The 21,138-nt window shown below is 36.5% G+C and overlaps 1 protein-coding gene across 3 annotated transcripts in view; it reads right to left on the bottom strand.

The window, feature by feature from the left end:
- LOC138332246 (sodium- and chloride-dependent GABA transporter ine-like) overlaps positions 1-21,138 on the bottom strand; it is a 143,223-nt gene that overhangs the window by 17,250 nt on the left and 104,835 nt on the right. For 2 of the 3 annotated variants that reach the window (XM_069280258.1, XM_069280261.1), the window contains 5 exons: positions 9,985-10,398; positions 7,846-7,980; positions 5,453-5,726; positions 5,069-5,201; positions 3,424-3,558 (listed from right to left, as the gene is read on the bottom strand). In XM_069280258.1, the coding sequence (XP_069136359.1) occupies positions 3,424-3,558; positions 5,069-5,201; positions 5,453-5,726; positions 7,846-7,980; positions 9,985-10,105 (798 nt within the window). In that variant the 5' untranslated portion in view covers positions 10,106-10,398. Of the gene's footprint in view, positions 1-3,423; positions 3,559-5,068; positions 5,202-5,452; positions 5,727-7,845; positions 7,981-9,984; positions 10,399-10,526; positions 10,725-21,138 lie in introns of those variants that run through there. The other variant, XM_069280259.1, reaches the window with a different exon arrangement.

The following is a 21,138-nucleotide window of genomic DNA, read 5'->3' as shown; positions in this document are numbered from 1 at the left end:
ATTGTAAGGGTACAGGGCAACAGTAAGGATACAGGGTAGCAGTCAGGGTACAGGGCAACAGTCAGGGTACCGGGCAACAGTCAAAATACATGGCAATAGTCAGGGTATATGGCAACAGTCAGGGTACAGGGCATAGTCAGGGTACAAGGCAACAGTCAGGGTACATGGCAACAGTCAGGATACATGACAACAGTCTGGGTACAGGGCAACATTCAGAATATAGGGCAACAGTTATGATGCAAGGCAACAATCAGGCTATGGGGAAACAAGCCAGGGAAAAATAACAATATCACAAAGACACCTAGAAGTAGAGGAGGTTAAGGGGAGACAAGCTAAGGAAGAATAACAATATCACAAAGCCACCTAGATTTAGAGGAGGTTAAGGGGTGACAAGCCAAGGAAGAATAACAATATCACAAAAACACCTAGAAGTAGAGGCGGTTAAGGGGAGACAAGCCAGGGGAGACAAGCCAAGGAAGAATAACAATATCACAAAGACCTTTAGAGGAGGTTAAGGGGAGACAAGCTAAGGAAGTATAACAATATCACAAAGCCACCTAGATTTAGAGGAGGTTAAGGGGTGACAAGCCAAGGAAGAATAACAATATCACAAAGACCCCTAGATTTAGAGGAGGTTAAAGGGAGACAAGCTAAGGAAGTATAACAATATCACAAAGACCTTTAGAGGAGGTTAAGGGGAGACAAGCTAAGGAAGTATAACAATATCACAAAGCCACCTAGATTTAGAGGAGGTTAAGGGGAGACAAGCTAAGGAAGAATAACAATATCACAAAGCCACCTAGATTTAGAGGAGGTTAAGGGGAGACAAGCTAAGGAAGAATAACAATATCACAAAGCCACCTAGATTTAGAGGAGGTTAAGGGGTGACAAGCCAAGGAAGAATAACAATATCACAAAGACCTTTAGAGGAGGTTAAGGGGAGACAAGCTAAGGAAGTATAACAATATCACAAAGCCACCTAGATTTAGAGGAGGTTAAGGGGAGACAAGCTAAGGAAGAATAACAATATCACAAAGCCACCTAGATTTAGAGGAGGTTAAGGGGTGACAAGCCAAGGAAGAATAACAATATCACAAAGACCCCTAGATTTAGAGGAGGTTAAGGGGAGACAAGCTAAGGAAGTATAACAATATCACAAAGCCACCTAGATTTAGAGGAGGTTAAAGGAAGACAAGCCAAGGAAGAATAACAATATCACAAAGACAACTAGATTTAGAGGAGGTTAAGGGGAGACAAGCTAAGGAAGTATAACAATATCACAAAGCCACCTAGATTTAGAGGAGGTTAAAGGAAGACAAGCCAAGGAAGAATAACAATATCACAAAGACACATAGAAGTAGAGGAGGTTAAAGGAAGACAAGCCAAGGAAGAATAACAATATCACAAAGAACATAGAATTAGAGGAGGTTAAAGGAAGACAAGCCAAGGAAGAATAACAATATCACAAAGACACATAGAAGTAGAGGAGGTTAAAGGAAGACAAGCCAAGGAAGAATAACAATATCACAAAGACACATAGAAGTAGAGGAGGTTAAAGGAAGACAAGCCAAGGAAGAATAACAATATCACAAAGACACATAGAAGTAGAGGAGGTTAAAGGAAGACAAGCCAAGGAAGAATAACAATATCACAAAGACAACTAGAACTAGTAGAAGTAAAGGAAGACAACCAGAGGGGAGAATCACAATATCACAAGAATTCATGAAATTAGAATGGGTAGTCAAGTAGAGGGGAGAATATGGAAATAACAATATCAGGCCACCTTGAAGTAGAGCAGATGGAAGAACAAGGATATGATAAGGACACATCATAGTAAAGGAAGTGGAGGGGGAACAACCAGAAAGGAAAATAAAGTCACAAAGGCCACTAGAAGTTTATAAAGACAGGCTGTAATGAAGTCAAGTTTGGGGATGGGCCAATCAATCCACACTACGAGTTCTGACAATTTCAGTTTGTAAAAGCTAGGCCTTAAAGTCGCCACAATAAAATCCATTGTCAGCGGATATATTCAATAACAATTGATTTTCTCTGTAATAAATAGGATGAAGTCAACAAAGTACACATCATAACAGAAATATTGGTCATAAGAAAAGAATACCATACCATGCTATGGTAATATATTCATTATTGGATATTAAAATGTGATTTATTATATTGAACTTTATTAGATAATACATTGTAAACTACAAGTAGACCATTAAAAATAAATTTATAGTTCCTTAATCATTACAGATAAAAATGATTGGATACTGTTTTCAAAATAAGATAGAATTTTTTATTATTTTTTTCATAATGAATACTGAAAAGATAAAAATGAAAAAAAAATAAAAATAAATAAACAAATATATTCATGTCAGGGACAAAGGGACATAATTCTGTATCTTTAGACAAGTATATAAACCTGTTGGTATATTATTTAAAAATTGGATTCATGTGTGGTCATAACCATAGCAATATTACAAATATTCAAAACTATATTGACACTCTGGAAACAGATGTTGCAGTTACTCATAAATTACCATGAATATGAAGTATTTGTAAAACATCTCAATGAAAATACGTGTTAAGGTCCAGAGGGCCTCATCATTAGGTGTAGAAAAGCTAGCATTACATAGATGATTAAAGTAACAAGATGAACTGCATGTCTACTGATTATAAACCTTTGTCTACATGATAATATACACAAATTCATCCGTGTCAACCTTAAATCAAACCTAAAGAAATTGTTTATATTTTGCCAGTACTCTTTGAAAAGAAGACATTCTGAATTATATGAAGACAGAATTGTTGGAAAAAAATTGTCGAGAAGGTAGACTATAAAAATGTAACATATTTCAAAGAAATATGGGAATACACAGGAAAAACAAAATTAATAATAGGTAGAGAGGAGGATTGCAGACATTTAGTAAGATTACAGGAATATAAAGATAAAGAAATTTAATCCAAGTCAGTAACTTGACGACGGAATAAGAAAATAAAGGAAAAACAATTGCATTGAAAAAAATTTACATGATATAAGAATTCAATGTAAAATATAGAAAAAGAATTGTGCTTTTCTCAAATAATCACTTGCAATATGTGAGTTGATGGGACATATAAAGAATAAACTATGAAATAAAATTAAATGTCTGCTCTTGAACAAATCAATACAAAATAAAATTAAGAAAATATTTACTAATCTATGTAAAAAATAATCATCAGGCATATTTTTTGTTTACATTCCATCACCTGTTGTATAATAACAATAGTTTGTGAAATAGCATTGTAAATGTCATCATGTCTGAAGCAGTGTCAGAATAAACCATAACATTGAATTAAACATTTCACTTTTTGACATTTTTTTCATTGAAAAAAAAATTATACAGTTACAAAATAGAATATGGTAAATGAAAATTTACTAACCTTAGGATCAGCGAGCAGCTCCCATTTTGGCCAGATGAAGTACATTATTCCATTTAAGGAGCCTGGCAGAGTTACGCCCCTTACCAGTAAAATAACGAGCACCAAAAAAGGAAATGTGGCAGTGAAATAAACAACCTGAAAAATGGAGGAAAATCACAGGTAAAATTATCTTACTACGGAAGAAAGTCAAATCACAGGTAAAATTAACTTACTATGGAGGAAAGTCAAATCACAGGTAAAATTATCTTACTACGGAAGAAAGTCAAATCACAGGTAAAATTAACTTACTATGGAGGAAAGTCAAATCACAGGTAAAATTAACTTACTATGGAGGAAAGTCAAATCACAGGTAAAATTAACTTACTATGGAGGAAAGTCAAGAGATTGACCTAGTTTTCAATTAACAGGGCATCATAAGACATTGACCTACTTTTCAATTGACAAGGCATCATAAGACATGACCTAGTTTTCAATTAACAGGGCATCATAAGACATTGATCTACTTTTCAATTAACAGGGCATCATCAGACATTGACCCACTTTTCAATTGACAGGGTATCATAACACACCAACCTACTTTTCAACTAACACAGTATCAAAAGACATTGACCTACTTTTCAATTAACAGGGTATCATAAGACATTGACCTACTTTTCAATTAACATGGTATCATAAGACATTGGCCTACTTTTCAATTAAAACGGTATCATAAGACATAGACCTACTTTTCAATTAACAGGGCATCATCAGACATTGATCTTCTTTTCTATTAGCACAGTATCATAAGACATTGACCTACTTTTCAATTAACAGGGCATCATCAGACATTGACCTACTTTTCAATTAGCACAGTATCATAATACATTGACCTACTTTTCAATTAACAGGGCATCACCAGACATTGACCTACTTTTCTATTAGCACAGTATCATAAGACATTGACCTACTTTTAAATTGGTAGGGCATCATCAGACATTGACCTACTTTTCAATTAACAAGGTATCATAAGACATTGACCTACTTTTCAATTAACACGGTATCATAAGACATTGACCTACTTTTCAATTAACACGGCATCATAAGACATTGACCTACTTTTCAATTAACATGGTATCATAAGACATTGACCTACTTTTCAATTGACAGGGTATCATAAGACATTGGCCTACTTTTCAATTAACATGGTATCATAAGACATTGACCTACTTTTCAATTGACAGGGTATCATAAGACATTGACCTACTTTTCAATTAACATGGTATCATAAGACATTGACCTACTTTTCAATTGACAGGGTATCATAAGACATTGGCCTACTTTTCAATTGACAAGGTATCATAAGACATTGGCCTACTTTTCAATTGACAGGGTATCATAAGACACAGACCTACATTTATTACAATAAAGTTTTATCAAAGTTGTAATTACATTTCTCATGATTTAGTTTTCTATATAATGACCTTTATTAAAGTATAATTTACCCCCTGACCTATATTTCCTGTACCTTTCAGCCTCTTCCATGTACAAAAGTACACATTCATACTATAATAAACCCTTGACCTACTTTTCTGGTGCCTTTCAGTCTTTTCCATAAGCACTTAACCTTGACCTACTTTTCCTAATAGAATTAAAAATCTTGACCTACTTTTCCAGTGCCTTTTGGCCCCTTCCATATACAGAAGTATACAATAACCCAACACATCAACAAGATTAGAGATAGATCCCAGTTCAGCGATCCCATGTCCTCTATTCCGGAGCTCTTCCGCAGCATTTTGGACCTAAATTTAGGATAAAATATGAAAACTTGTGGCTGGGTTTTTCTTTATCAAATTTATATTTTTTCATAAATTGTCCTTTTGTCTCATGTTATATTGGAAAAAAACCAACAGAAATCAGCACAAAAATCACCATGATCATGACTTGATTATGGCTGATAAAGGGAGATAATTCTAACAACACATTTTAAATTTATCTTAAATTGAAAAAATCCATTTCAAGGATTAACAGTATGATCACTCAATATACATACTCAAAGAAATCCTCTGTTGGTGACACTGAACCGTTGGGTTTGAAAGACTCTGTAACATTCTGCAGCACCGTGACATTATTTATTGTAACGTTTCTTAACACTGATTGGGTTGTATTTCCGTCCCAACAATGTGGAGAGTTCCACTCATGTCCACAGCGGCTCCAGGGGAGCTCTCCACTAAAGCTGCTGAAGAGGTAGTAAAAGGACCAGGTGATGATAACGTTGTAATACGTCGTAAACAGGAACGATATCACCACGGTAGCTAGACCAGCCCCTGTAAAATAAAATGTTGTTAGTAACATTGTAATACGTCGTAAACAGGAACGATATCACAACGGTAGCTAGACCAGCCCCTGTAAAATACAAGAGGCTCATGGGCCTTAACGGTCATCTGACTATTGGCTTAACACAACATAGTCATTTAAAGATTTTAGCCATTTTGACCCCTGTGATCTTGAATGAAGATCAATGTCATTTTTTTAAAACAAATATGGTAGCCTTCATCCCAGCATGTCACAGGCCCAATATCATGTCTCTAGGCCTCTTACTTATTCACAGAAAAGTTATTTCAAGATTTTAGCCTATTTGACCCCTGTGACCTTAAATGAATGGTCAAGGTCATTGATTTGAACAAACTTGGTAGCTCTTCATCCCAGCAGGTCAGAGCCTTTCGGTTCTTCAAAAGATGTAATTTAAAGATTTCAGCCTATTCAATTTGACCCCTGTAACCTTGAATGAAGGTCAAAGTCATTGATTTGAACAAACTTGATAGCCCTTTATCCCAACATGCTGCAGGCCCAATATGAGTATCCTTGGCCTTTTGGTTCTTGAGAAGAAGTCATTTAAACATTTTTAGTCTATTTGACCCCTGTGACCTTGAATGAAGGTCAAGGTCATTCATTTGAACAAACTTGGTAGCCCTTCATCCCAGCATGCTACATGCCCAATATCAGTACCCTGGGCACTCTGGTTCTTGAGAAGAAGTCGTTTAAAGATTTTAGCTTTTTTGACCCGTGACCTTGAATGAAGATCAAGGTCATTGATTTGAACAAACTTGGTAGCCTTTTATCCCAGCATGCTACAGCCCCAATATGAGAACCCTGAGCCTTTTGGTTCTTGGAAAGAAGTGGTTTAAAGGATTTTAGCCTATTTGACCCCTGTGACCTTGAATGAAGGTCAAGGTCATTCATTTGAACAAACTTGGTAGCCCTTCATCCCAGCATATCAGGAGCCCAATGAATGAAGGTCAAGGTCATTGATTTGAACAAACTTGATATCCCCTTCATCCCAGCATGCTGCAGGACAAATATCAGTACCCTGGGCCTTTTGGTTATTGAGTAGTAGTTGTTTGAATGAAAAGTTTACGCACGGCGCACGATGACAGACGGTGCATGATGACAATAGTAACAAGAGGCCCATGGGCCTTAACGGTCATCTGACTATTAGCACAACACAATGTAGTCGGTTAAAGATTTAAGCATATTTGACCTCCATGACCTTGAATGAAGATCAAGGTCATTCATTTGAACAAACTTGGTAGCCCTTCATCCCAGCATGTCATAGGCTCAATATCAGGTCTCCAGGCCTCCTAGTTATTCACAAGAAGTTGTTTGAAGGATTTTTAGCCTATTTGACCCTGTGACCTTGAATGAAGGTCAAGGTCATTTATTTTAACAAACTATGTGGCCCTTCATCCCAGCATGCTAGATGCCCAATATGAGTATCCTGGGCCTACTGGTTCTTGAGAAGAAATTGTTTAGAGATTTTAGCCTTTTTGACCCCTGTGACCTTGAATGAAGATCAAGGTCATTCATTTGAACAAACTTGATAGCCCTTCATACCAGCATGCTGCAGGCCCAATATCAGGTTAGACCTCTTAGTTATTCACAAGAAGTTGTTTGAAGGATTTTTAGCCTATTTGACTCCTGTGACCTTGAATGAAGGTCAAGGTCATTAATGTTAACAAACTTGGTAGCCCTTCATCCCAGCATGCTACAGGCCAAATATCAGTACTCTGGGCCTTTCGGTTATTGAGAAGAAGTCGTTTGAATGAAAAGTTTACGCACAGCGCACGGCGCACGGCGCACGACGATGGACGGTGCATGATGACAATAGGTCATCCTGACCCTTCGGGTCAGATGACCTAAAAATGTCGTTAGTAATGTTTTTAATACGTCAAAAACAGGAACGATATCACCACGGTAGCTAGGTCAGCCATTGTAAAATAAAATGTCGTTAGTAAAGTTGTAATAAGTCATCAACAAGAACGATTTTTGCAAAATTTCATCTCATCAATAATCCTGTCTCTGAAACCTCTGACCTGAAAGGTCTATAAAAATATCTGTTTACAAGAGAAGAGGAAACTGAATAAAACACAATTACAATATATTTACCTTTGAAAAGGGGACAGATTTTGGCGAGAGCTCCGACAGGTCCTTGTTGTGTGTATTGTCCCACTGTCAGTTCCATATATAGTAATGGCACACCACAAAGTATCAACATGAGAAAGAATGGGAACAGGAACGCTCCTAAAATAATACAAAGTATGGACATCAGAAAAACGGGAACAGGAACGCTCCTGAAATAATACAAAGTATTGACATCATAAAAACAGGAACAGGAACGCTCCTGAAATAATACAAAGTATGAACATCATAAAAACGGGAACAGGAACGCTCCTGAAATAATACAAAGTATGGACATCATAAAAACAGGAACAGGAACGCTCCTGAAATAATACAAAGTATGGACATCATAAAAACAGACACAGGAACGCTCCTGAAATAATACAAAGTATGGACATCATAAAAACAGACACAGGAATGCTCTTAAAATAATACAAATTTAAGAACATAGAATATGAGAAAAGATATTACTAATTCTGCGACATCATAATCACTTCTTGGATTAATATAAGATTCTAAAAGGCCGTGGTCAATTTGGTCATACCCAAATATAGCAAAAAGTGACTTTGCAATTTCTATGGTGTCTAGAAAATCTAATATGACATCACAACTTAGCTAGATAAGACTGAAAGGGTTTAGTTTTATGTAAATGTCATACAAAAAACATTTATTAACTTGTGTTCAGGTGAATACAGTATTTTATCAACTCTCGGGTGATATCACATCCTTTGGTTTATAATAAGAGGTTATTATATGACAATTTTGATATCGCACCCTTTATCAGCCCGAAACAGCCATATCAGCCCTTCAGGTGAGGCTGATAAAGGGTGCGATATCAAAATTGACATATCATAACTTTTTTATCACACTTTGAAAAAAAAAAAAGAGAAAGAAATTTTAACAATTTAAAAACATGTATTAAAACGTATTGATCAATGACCGATATTTCACTAGCATAATGTAGGTCAATTTACTGTTGAAACAGTGGAAAAACTTCATTACATATATATGTTTTACAAATACATAATCCCCGGTTAAATGAAGGAGATGAAATATGTATTTTAAGCAAAATTAACAAGATCCTAGTGAAGGCTAACTATAACTTAAAAATTGATAACATTCAACAAATTCCGGCAAAGCGGGTTCATTTCAGATTGATTTACAACGGAAAGGAATTATGAATTCGACGGGAAAATAAAATTATTAAAATGTCTAATTCATTCCTGTGTCTCTTCTTGTTGACAAACGCATGTCATTGATTTTATTTATATCAAATACGTTCTTTTTGTGTTATAAATATGAACTGCGATGCTTTGCTTTCGTCAATGCAGACAAAACTAATTTCGACCTGATCTTAGTTTAAAGACAAAATCTCCAGTAAAATCATCATGAAACAGACTATTTCTGATTTATGATAACTTTCTCAATACGTTTATCCGCGAGTTATTTTGAAATTAAATATTGTATCTGTTATCCAACTTATCGTTTGCAGGAAAATGAATCGAATTGCAACTCTAAAATCCGGAGTGAAAACCCTGGATGATGTGATATCAGTCCGGGCCGTTACTGATATCACCCCGGGCTGATATCAAATTACCGTTATGACATCATAATGTGATATCAGCCCCGGCGCTGATATGACGGCGAGGACAGTACCATGGGAAAAACGTTCATTATCAAAGACAAAAGTGTGATAATTCACCTTATCGAAATGAAAAAAGGTTGACATCTATAAAGTATCTACCATCTTCACTTTGTTTTTTGGGAGACAATGTCTGACATTTTTTCCCTCCACTTCATTTGAACAATAATGTTAACCCTTCCACTTTAAGAATAAGAAACAATAGTAACCTTCTACACTTAGTTGAGACAATAAGACAATATATGTAACCCCCTTTTGTCTAAAGAGATAATACTTACCCCCTACACTTAGTTGAGACAATAAGACAATATATGTAACCCCCTTTCGTCTATAGAGATAATACTTACCCCCTACACTAAGTTGAGACAATAAGACAATATATGTAACCCCCTTTTGTCTATAGAGATAATACTTACCTCCTACACTAAGTTGAGACAATAAGACAATACATGTAACCCCCTTTTATCTATAGAGATAATACTTACCCCCTCCACTTTGAAAACAGAGGTAGGGAAACCTCCACACATTTCCAAGTCCTACTGAATAGCCGATGGCTGCCAAAAGGAACTCCACTTTCTTACTCCAGGTATCACGATTAGCCACCATCTTGTTTCACAGCGTTGTACACTTGTCTCAGTGCTGTACACTCTTCTTACAATGTTGTACACTCTTCTCACAGTGTTGTATACTCGTCTCACAGCATTGTATACTCGTCTCACAGCGTTGTATACTCGTCTCACAGCGTTGTATACTCGTCTCACAGCGTTGTATACTCGTCTCACAGCGTTGTATACTCGTCTCACAGCGTTGTATACTTGTCTCACAGCGTTGTATACTCGTCTCACAGCGTTGTATACTCGTCTAACAGCTGTACACCTGTCTCACACCACAATCAGCGTCTGGAAATAAAACACACAATAATGAATATTAACCTGCTATTTTCAGTGTTTCCGTAAAATGGTATGCACAACCTGTAAACATGAACAGACAATATAGCAGTGTGGAATGTAAATAAACAATAGCTCACACAGCTTGGTTAAGGTATGTGTCTGACACCTGTGGTCAAACTGAAATAATCTGGCCTAATTAATTCCCCACCAGCTAACATGACAACATGTTTATCTTATCATCTTCCACATCTGGCTGAGAAGTCGTATCTGGCTTGATATGCACATATTACCACAGCCACGCATCATTAAATAGCCATTTACGGTAATAAGCGTCAGACACATTATCATGTTACTCAATCTATACATATCTAAACCATGTCACAATATTAAATACTTTTCCTATCTTTACATGCTCTACTCATTACCACTGTATAAACTAGCCAAACCGAAGTAACAACTACCAGACAATAAATCACATTCAAAGCCACTAATATCAAAACATATAAACATAGATTAGAAACTCCTTCTTCGTCTTTGTTGATGGCAAAGGGACCGGACCGGTTTACAGATATTTCCCCTTGACTAACTACTTTAAGGTGTATTCTTTAAAACACTATATATTTTAACATCAATACAAAGTTAAATATTTTTATCACGGTTTGATATGATATGACACTTTTTCTCGAATAATATGATTAAATATGAGTTTTGAAAGCATGAAAATAAGCAATTTTACCTGGTTTTTCGAAAATCAGACATACAAAACCAGAAGTGCATTTTGTTGCCAATCTCTCTAATATAAGTTTTTTCTGCTAATATGTCGACACGAAATCATCAACTGATCACTATGGTATAAAATGACTGTTCCATCTAATGGATTAAATCAATGACAATATGAGATGCCACTTACTCTCGAGCTATGGTCAGAAATAGCTGTGAAAAATATTTAACTCCTGTTGATTTCAAAATTTCAGATAATAATTAGGAAGCTAGGTTCCAGTCTTCTTGTATTGACTGAAGCAATGCCTTATATACAGTAATGTGTTTTAAACATGCGTCTTTCATAATCAGGAGACAAAATTGGCAATAAAAGTTCCTTTCATAACTGCATGTATTGTATATATCTGATCTCAATAAAATTCCTTTTGTTCTTTATTTAATCTCCTTTTTATATTCACTGAATATGTCATAAAATGCTGACAAAACTGATTATATTAGCAACATCTTGTAATCACAGATCTTGTGTGAAAGTCATATAATGAAGATATAATACAGATCACTCTGTGCACCTTTTTAAACACACTAATGAAATTCACTATTTAATTGCGCAGACGTATACCATGTCAGCTTTGCATAGATTTATGTATTTGATAGTACTAGTTCTACTACTTGTATCTACATCAGTGCATGTCTGGTATAACCTGTACATGGAGAAAAAGATTTTTGAAATTTTAGTCAATTTTACCCCTCTTACAGCCCCCTGTTGGGTGGGGGCCATATTATTCATGATTTTGATTGGCCTTATGCCTTACAAGATTTGTGCAAAATTTCATTGAAATTGCTTTGGCAGTTTTGGAGAAAAAGTCAAAATTGTAAATTGTTCACGACGCAGGAATACGGACAAAAGGCAATTATAATAGGTCGACTCTCAAGACTTCGTCTAAGGTGACCTAAAAATGTAGCCACCACTAAAATATGGTAACCATGCACTGAAAACAGTAACCTGACTTGATTAATGTTACCAATTTACTCAAATATGGTAACATGCACTAAAAACTGTTTCCTGACTTGATTATTAGTAATATGATGGAACTAAAATGTAATTTTCAAACAATAGTTCTCCAGATGGAGAAAATATACATAATTAGTCTCTTCTTTTACAAATTTTCGGCCTCTTGGCCATCCTCAAGTACAATATGGTGTATATAATATATAGCATCCTCGGTAACCCAGGCGATACATACACTAACGTTGATAAGTGTAGCATAGTGTAGTGCATCACCCGTGGGTCTCCGACGATGAATATATAGGAGCAGAAGGGCAACATGAACCTGAGGATGACCAAATGGCCAAAACTTTGTAAAAGTAGAGACATTTGTACTGTTTAAATTGTAATTAATAAATGACAATTCCTTTTTTTGTTAACACATGTGATAAGTCATTATACATGATTTATTTCTCAACTACAAAGTAAATATCTCATGAAGTACACAACAAACAGAGTGTGAAGTGTCTCAGCTCACAGACTCATTTGGTGTCATATCCGATGGTTATATATACCCTCAAGCATATTTCCCCCTTCAATTCTCTTAGTTTATACACACTTGTTAATTTCCTTTTTAGAAATTAGATCAGTTTAACATAAAACACTGAATGAACTCTTAGAGTAACTTTGTTTAAACAAGAGACCCATAGGCCTTAACAGCTATATGACTATTGAAACAATACAATACTTAAGGCAATACAAAAGAACTCTTTTATTAGAAGAAGTTCAGGTGCTGATATATTTGATGAATTAGACCATGAATGAAGGTCCATTGATCCCCACATTGCTACAAGTCCAATATCCAGTCTTTAGACCTCTTAGTTATTTACAAGAAATAATTTAAATATTTTAGTATATTTGACCCCTGTGACCTTGAATGAAGGTCTAGGTCATTCACTTGAACAAACTTGGTAGTCATTTATCCATGTCACATGCTCAATATCATGGTCTCCAGGCCTCTTAATTGTTCACAAAAAGTCAATCGTTGTATCTACAGATAGGAACACAAACAACCTGAGTCCAGCATACACTCCTGTTAGGCCGGGATCTAGGGGGGGTCTACGTGCACCCCCCCCCCCCACAACTTAACGAACCAATGTTTTTCTGAAGCCTTATGACCCACTGATACCGAAATCGAGAGGTAACATTGTATAAACTGGGATGAACTTCCGGTTATGACGTCATCAAGATGGCCGCCATCTCGAATTTCACTAAAGATTGAAAAATAGTCATAACATTGACATTTTTTAACCAAAGAAGACAAATGAGGCATCAAAATGACCACAATAGAACAAAAAAAAACATATCAGGACCATATAATCCAATATATGTAGTTACTTCTACGCAGGAAATGAAAAAATCGGATTTTAAGCTCAAAAATGGTAATTTTTTAGCAAATTTTTCATATTTGCCTTGACGCAGCAAAAATGTTTGCCAACAGTAAACTATTATTTCTAATCAGTTATTTGACCTCTTATCAATCAGTAAAAACGACACCAACAAAAAAAACAATGTTAATATTGTATAAGCTCCGGTTATGACATCATCAAGATGGCCGCCATCTCGAATTTCACTAACAATTGAAAAATAGTCATAACATTAACATTTTTCAACCGAAGTAGACAAATGGGGTATCAAAATTATCATAATAGAACATTAAATTCATATCGGGACCACATAATTCAATATATGTAGTGCTTTCTAGGTAGGAAATGAAAAAATAAGATTTTAAGCTCAAAAATGATAGTTTGGAGAACTACAAGGCTTATCATTGAAACAGGTCAATATGTCACATAACATTTAAAACACTGCTGACAAATGATATTTTTTCTCTATCAAAAGCAGCAGCAGACGAATTAGTATTTTCATTTTGTTTCAAAAGTTACTCATTTCACACCAATAACACCTTTAAAAAGTTTGAGCTTGATTTACTTTAAAATAAAAATATTATAAATAATTAATTGTGTCCCAATAAAGGTCCATGGCACTATGCCCTATATAAAAACTGAAATATACTGATTGCACATCCACAAAAAGTTATTTTATATCATTTTGCATGATAATTAGACATACAATTACATGAGTTGTTTAAATGATGAGTATCGTTTATGCTCTCTGTGCGGTGGGGCATCTTTTAGGAGGTCGTTTCCAAGGTTACTATGAGCAAACCTGAATAAATAGTTGTAAAATTCACTTTGCCTGAGTTAACAAGATCTATATCCTTTGGTTTAAAAAGTTCTAAAACATGATTTAACATGCACATCATTTATTTTCTTAAAAAAATCCCTGTATGTAGATAATTTTATTAGATATGCACAATACTTCATGCGTGCTACTTTTCTTTAACATTTCAAACTATTTACCCTGCAGGGAAGCCATACAAATACAAACATATTTTATGCAAAATGTAAAAGGGAAAATTTGAATAAAACATGTATCTACAATTGGCCACCAGTCCATTATGTGTGTCAGTATTACTGTGTGGATTTGTATCACAAACATAAATAAAAGAACTGAGAGAATCTAGTTATATAATTCATGTATCTAAAATTCACCACCAGTCCCTTATGTGTGTCAGTATTACTGTGTGGATTTGTATCTACTTATATAATACATGTATCTACAATTGGCCACCAGTCCCTTATGTGTGTCAGTATTACTGTGTGGATTTGTATCTAGTTATATAATAAATGTATCTACAATTGGCCACCAGTCCATTATGTGTGTCAGTATTACTGTGTGGATTTGTATCTAGTTATATAATACATGTATCTACAATTGGCCACCAGTCCATTATGTGTGTCAGTATTACTGTGTGGATTTGTATCTACTTATATAATACATGTATCTACAATTGGCCACCAGTCCATTATGTGTGTCAGTATTACTGTGTGGATTTGTATCACAAACATAAATAAAAGAACTGAGAGAATCTAGTTATATAATTCATGTATCTAAAATTCACCACCAGTCCCTTATGTGTGTCAGTATTACTGTGTGGATTTGTATCTACAAACATAAATAAAAGAACTGAGAGAATCTAGTTATATAATTCATGTATCTAAAATTCACCACCAGTCCCTTATGTGTGTCAGTATTACTGTGTGGATTTGTATCTACTTATATAATACATGTATCTACAATTGGCCACCAGTCCCTTATGTGTGTCAGTATTACTGTGTGGATTTGTATCTAGTTATATAATAAATGTATCTACAATTGGCCACCAGTCCATTATGTGTGTCAGTATTACTGTGTGGATTTGTATCTAGTTATATAATACATGTATCTACAATTGGCCACCAGTCCATTATGTGTGTCAGTATTACTGTGTGGATTTGTATCTACTTATATAATACATGTATCTACAATTGGCCACCAGTCCATTATGTGTGTCAGTATTACTGTGTGGATTTGTATCTAGTTATATAATACATGTATCTACAATTGGCCACCAGTCCATTATGTGTGTCAGTATTACTGTGTGGATTTGTATCTAGTTATATAATACATGTATCTACAATTGGCCACCAGTCCATTATGTGTGTGTCAGTATTACTGTGTGGATTTGTATCTAGTTATATAATACATGTATCTACAATTGGCCACCAGTCCATTATGTGTGTCAGTATTACTGTGTGGATTTGTATCTAGTTATATAATACATGTATCTACAATTGGCCACCAGTCCATTATGTGTGTCAGTATTACTGTGTGGATTTGTATCTAGTTATATAGTTATATAATACATGTATCTACAATTGGCCACCAGTCCATTATGTGTGTCAGTATTACTGTGTGGATTTGTATCTAGTTATATAATACATGTATCTACAATTGGCCACCAGTCCATTATGTGTGTCAGTATTACTGTGTGGATTTGTATCTACTTATATAATACATGTATCTACAATTGGCCACCAGTCCATTATGTGTGTCAGTATTACTGTGTGGATTTGTATCTACTTATATAATACATGTATCTACAATTGGCTACCAGTCCATTATGTGTGTCAGTATTACTGTGTGGATTTGTATCTAGTTATATAATACATGTATCTACAATTGGCCACCAGTCCATTATGTGTGTCAGTATTACTGTGTGGATTTGTATCTACTTATATAATACATGTATCTACAATTGGCCACCAGTCCATTATGTGTGTCAGTATTACTGTGTGGATTTGTATCTAGTTATATAATACATGTATCTACAATTGGCCACCAGTCCATTATGTGTGTCAGTATTACTGTGTGGATTTGTATCTAGTTATATAATACATGTATCTACAATTGGCCACCAGTCCATTATGTGTGTCAGTATTACTGTGTGGATTTGTATCTACTTATATAATACATGTATCTACAATTGGCCACCAGTCCCTTATGCGTGTCAGTATTACTGTGTGGATTTGTATCTCAAACATAAACATGGCTATCCTATAACCATTTTAAAATGAATGAAAAAAATTTACACCATAGATGAAATGAGCTTTGTTTAGTTTCTTTTAAACTGAAAATTTCAGATTCTGAAATAAAACATTTATATAATAGTTCTGATAAATCATGATCATGTCTACAATATATTTTCTATAATTTTGTTTTAAAACCTTCAAGCACAGTAACATCTTCCCTTGCCAATGAAGTTCTCTCCGTAGGTAAACATGAGTAATCAACCTTCTAATGAAGTTTCACAAAACTTGAACGTATCATCACATGAAACCATTTTACATGCATTTATAAAAGCTATAGAAAATATTATGGGAATGAAAAAATGTAGAGACATAAACAATGATCTCTTATTTCAGAACAAAACAATTTAACATATAATGAATCTACAAGGAGACCCTACCTGTTTTGGTATCGTAGCAATCAATGCATGTATGCTCAGCAAATATCCTGTGACCGTGATCCAAAAACAAATATATAACCTTGCATTTTTAGCATGCTTTATTATTAAGAATTTTGATTGGTTGCTTCAAGTGTTGCTTCCTTACGTGTTGTTTGATTGGATTGACTTTTGGTCCAATAATTGTATATCATGCATTAGGAATCATACACAAACACCAAATTAATGTATAGGTATTAGTTCCATACTTCAACAAAGTGTGGTAGAAAAAGTGAACAGGACGGGACAAAACTTTGGGTTTTGATAAAATAGATCAAGAATTTTAAAAAATCAGAAAGTTTGCTTTATGAAATGTAAATATTTTAGACATGAATAACAAATACGCCATCCTGACAAATACAATGTAGATCTAACCAATTTTAAAAGAACAATTTCTAAAACAGTCATCTTTTTTAGAACTTAGTGTATTAACATCAATATTATGATAGAAATGTACAAAACAGATTTCCTTTTACTGACAGTTTATATAGACATATCCGACATTGACTTGTTTGTAATTTAAGAACACTTTAAAGATGCTCCATTGCTGACAAATGCTATTTTTTCATTATCAAAAACAGAAGCAGACGATTTAGTATTTTTCTTCAGTTATAAAAGTTACTTACTTTAAACCATCATCACCATTGAAAACTTTGAGCTTGTGATTTTACTTCATGTTAAAAATATGAAAAATAATTAATTGCACCCCGAAAAATTTCCATTGAACTATATTCTATATGAAATGAAGTACTGATTGCGCATGCATAAAAGGCGAAACAAATTATTTTATATTATTTTTTGTGTTAATTGGGCATATATATATACACAATTAAATACCAATTATTGTTCAAATGATGAATATCATTTCAGCTCTGTCGGCGGTGGAGCAACTTTAAAAGAAAGCCTAAAACTTAAGACTGACATCATGATACGTAATCAAGTAGAAAATGGTGAATTAAACTCTAGATTTCTATATTTTCCCCAGACATTTTCAAAGTTACCAAGGCTGTAAAACTCATCCAATTCTCTACATTCTCCACGCCCTTTGAGAGCCCTTGGTAACTGTTACAACCTTTGGGAGCCCTTGGTTACAGTTACAACCTTTGGGAGCCCTTGGTTACTGTTACAACCTTTGGAAGCCCTTGGTTACAGTTACAACCTTTGGGAGCCCTTTGTTACAGTTACAACCTTTGGGAGCCCTTGGTTACTGTTACAACCTTTGGGAGCCCTTTGTTACAGTTACAACCTTTGGGAGCCCTTGGTTACAGTTACAACCTTTGGGAGCCCTTGGTTACTGTTACAACCTTTGGAAGCCCTTGGTTACAGTTACAACCTTTGGGAGCCCTGTGTTACAGTTACAACCTTTGGGAGCCCTTGGTTGCAGTTACAGCCTTTGGGAGCCCTTTGTTACTGTTACAACCTTTGGGAGCCCTTGGTTACAGTTACAGCCTTTGGGAGCCCTTGGTTAATGTTACAACATTTGGGAGCCCTTGGTTACAGTAACAACCTTTGGGAGCCCTTGGTTACAGTTACAACCTTTGGGAGCCCTTGGTTACAGTTACAACCTTTGGGAGCCTTTGGTTACAGTTACAACCTCTGGGAGCCCTTGGTTACAGTTACAACCTTTGGGAGCCCTTGGTTACAGTTACAACCTTTGGGAGCCCTTGGTTACAGTTACAACCTTTGGGGGCCCTTGATTATTGTTACAACCTTTGGAAGCCCTTGGTTACTGTTACAACATTTGGGAGCCCTTGGTTACAGTTACAACCTCTGGGAGCCCTTGGTTACAGTTACAACCTTTGGGAGCCCTTGGTTACAGTTACAACCTTTGGGAGCAGTTGGTTACTGTTACAACCTTTGGGAGCCCTTGGTTACTGTTACAACCTTTGGGAGCCCTTTGGTTACTGTTACAACCTTTGGGAGCCCTTGGTTACTGTTACAACCTTTTGGAGCCCTTGGTTACTGTTACAACATTTGGAAGCCCTTGGTTACTGTTACAACCTTTGGGGGCCCTTGGTTACTGTTACAACATTTGGAAGCCCTTGGTTACTGTTACAGCCTTTGGGAGGCCTTGGTTACAGTTACAACCTCTGGGAGCCCTTGGTTACTGTTACAACATTTGGGAGCCCTTGGTTACTGTTACAACCTTTTGGAGCCCTTGGTTACAGTTACAACCTTTTGGAGACCTTGGTTACAGTTACAACCTTTGGGAGCCCTTGGTTACTGTTACAACCTTTGGGAGCCCTTGGTTACTGTTACAACCTTTGGGAGCCCTTGGTTACTGTTACAACCTCTGGGAGCCCTTGGTTACTGTTACAACCTTTGGGAGTCCTTGGTTACAGTTACAACCTTTGGGGGCCCTTGGTTACAGTTACAACCTTTGGGGGCCCTTGGTTACTGTTACAACATTTTGGAGCCCTTTGTTACAGTAACAACTTTTGGGAGCTCTTGGTTACAGTTACAACCTTTGGGGGCTCTTGGTTACAGTTACAACCTTTGGGAGCCCTTTGTTACAGTTACAACCTTTGGGAGCCCTTGGTTACTGTTACAACCTTTGGGAGCTCTTGGTTACAGTTACAACCTTTGAGAGCCCTTGGTTACAGTGACAACCTTTGGGGGCCCTTGGTTACTGTTACAACCTTTGGGAGCCCTTGGTTACAGTTACAGCCTTTGGGAGTCCTTGGTTACTGTTACAACATTTGGGAGCCCTTGGTTACAGTAACAACCTTTGGGAGCCCTTGGTTACAGTTACAACCTTTGGGAGCCCTTGGTTACAGTTACAACCTTTGGGAGCCTTTGGTTACAGTTACAACCTCTTGGAGCCCTTGGTTACAGTTACAACCTTTGGGGGCCCCTTGATTATTGTTACAACCTTTGGAAGCCCTTGGTTACTGTTACAACATTTGGGAGCCCTTGGTTACAGTTACAACCTCTGGGAGCCCTTGGTTACAGTTACAACCTTTGGGAGCCCTTGGTTACAGTTACAACCTTTGGGAGCCCTTGGTTACTGTTACAACCTTTGGGAGCCCTTGGTTACTGTTACAACCTTTGGGAGCCCTTTGGTTACTGTTACAACCTTTGGGAGCCCTTGGTTACTGTTACAACCTTTTGGAGCCCTTGGTTACTGTTACAACATTTGGAAGCCCTTGGTTACTGTTACAACCTTTGGGGGCCCTTGGTTACTGTTACAACATTTGGAAGCCCTTGGTTACTGTTACAGCCTTTGGGAGGCCTTGGTTACAGTTACAACCTCTGGGAGCCCTTGGTTACTGTTACAACATTTGGGAGCCCTTGGTTACTGTTACAACCTTTTGGAGCCCTTGGTTACAGTTACAACCTTTTGGAGACCTTGGTTACAGTTACAACCTTTGGGAGCCCTTGGTTACTGTTACAACCTTTGGGAGCCCTTGGTTACTGTTACAACCTTTGGGAGCCCTTGGTTACTGTTACAACCTCTGGGAGCCCTTGGTTACTGTTACAACCTTTGGGAGTCCTTGGTTACAGTTACAACCTTTGGGGGCCCTTGGTTACAGTTACAACCTTTGGGGGCCCTTGGTTACTGTTACAACATTTGGGAGCCCTTTGTTACAGTTACAACTTTTGGGAGCTCTTGGTTACAGTTACAACCTTTGGGGGCTCTTGGTTACAGTTACAACCTTTGGGAGCCCTTTGTTACAGTTACAACCTTTGGGAGCCCTTGGTTACTGTTACAACCTTTGGGAGCTCTTGGTTACAGTTACAACCTTTGAGAGCCCTTGGTTACAGTGACAACCTTTGGGGGCCCTTGGTTACTGTTACAACCTTTGGGAGCCCTTGGTTACAGTTACAACCATTGGGAGCTCTTGGTTACTGTTACAACCTCTGGGAGCCCTTGGTTACTGTTACAACCTTTGGGAGCCCTTGGTTACAGTTACAACCTTTGGGAGCTCTTGGTTACAGTTACAACCTTTGGGGGCCCTTGGTTACTGTTACAACCTTTGGGAGCCCTTGGTTACAGTTACAACCTTTGGGAGCCCTTGGTTACAGTTACAACATTTGGGAGCCCTTGGTTACAGTTACAACCTTTGGGAGCCCTTGGTTACTGTTACAACCTTTG

Source organism: Argopecten irradians, chromosome 9 (genome assembly GCF_041381155.1).
Source record: "Argopecten irradians isolate NY chromosome 9, Ai_NY, whole genome shotgun sequence".
In the NCBI taxonomy this organism is placed as follows: domain Eukaryota; kingdom Metazoa; phylum Mollusca; class Bivalvia; order Pectinida; family Pectinidae; genus Argopecten; species Argopecten irradians.
The sequence above is the reverse complement of the archived record's forward strand: the minus strand, read 5'-3'. Positions and strand labels throughout refer to the sequence as shown.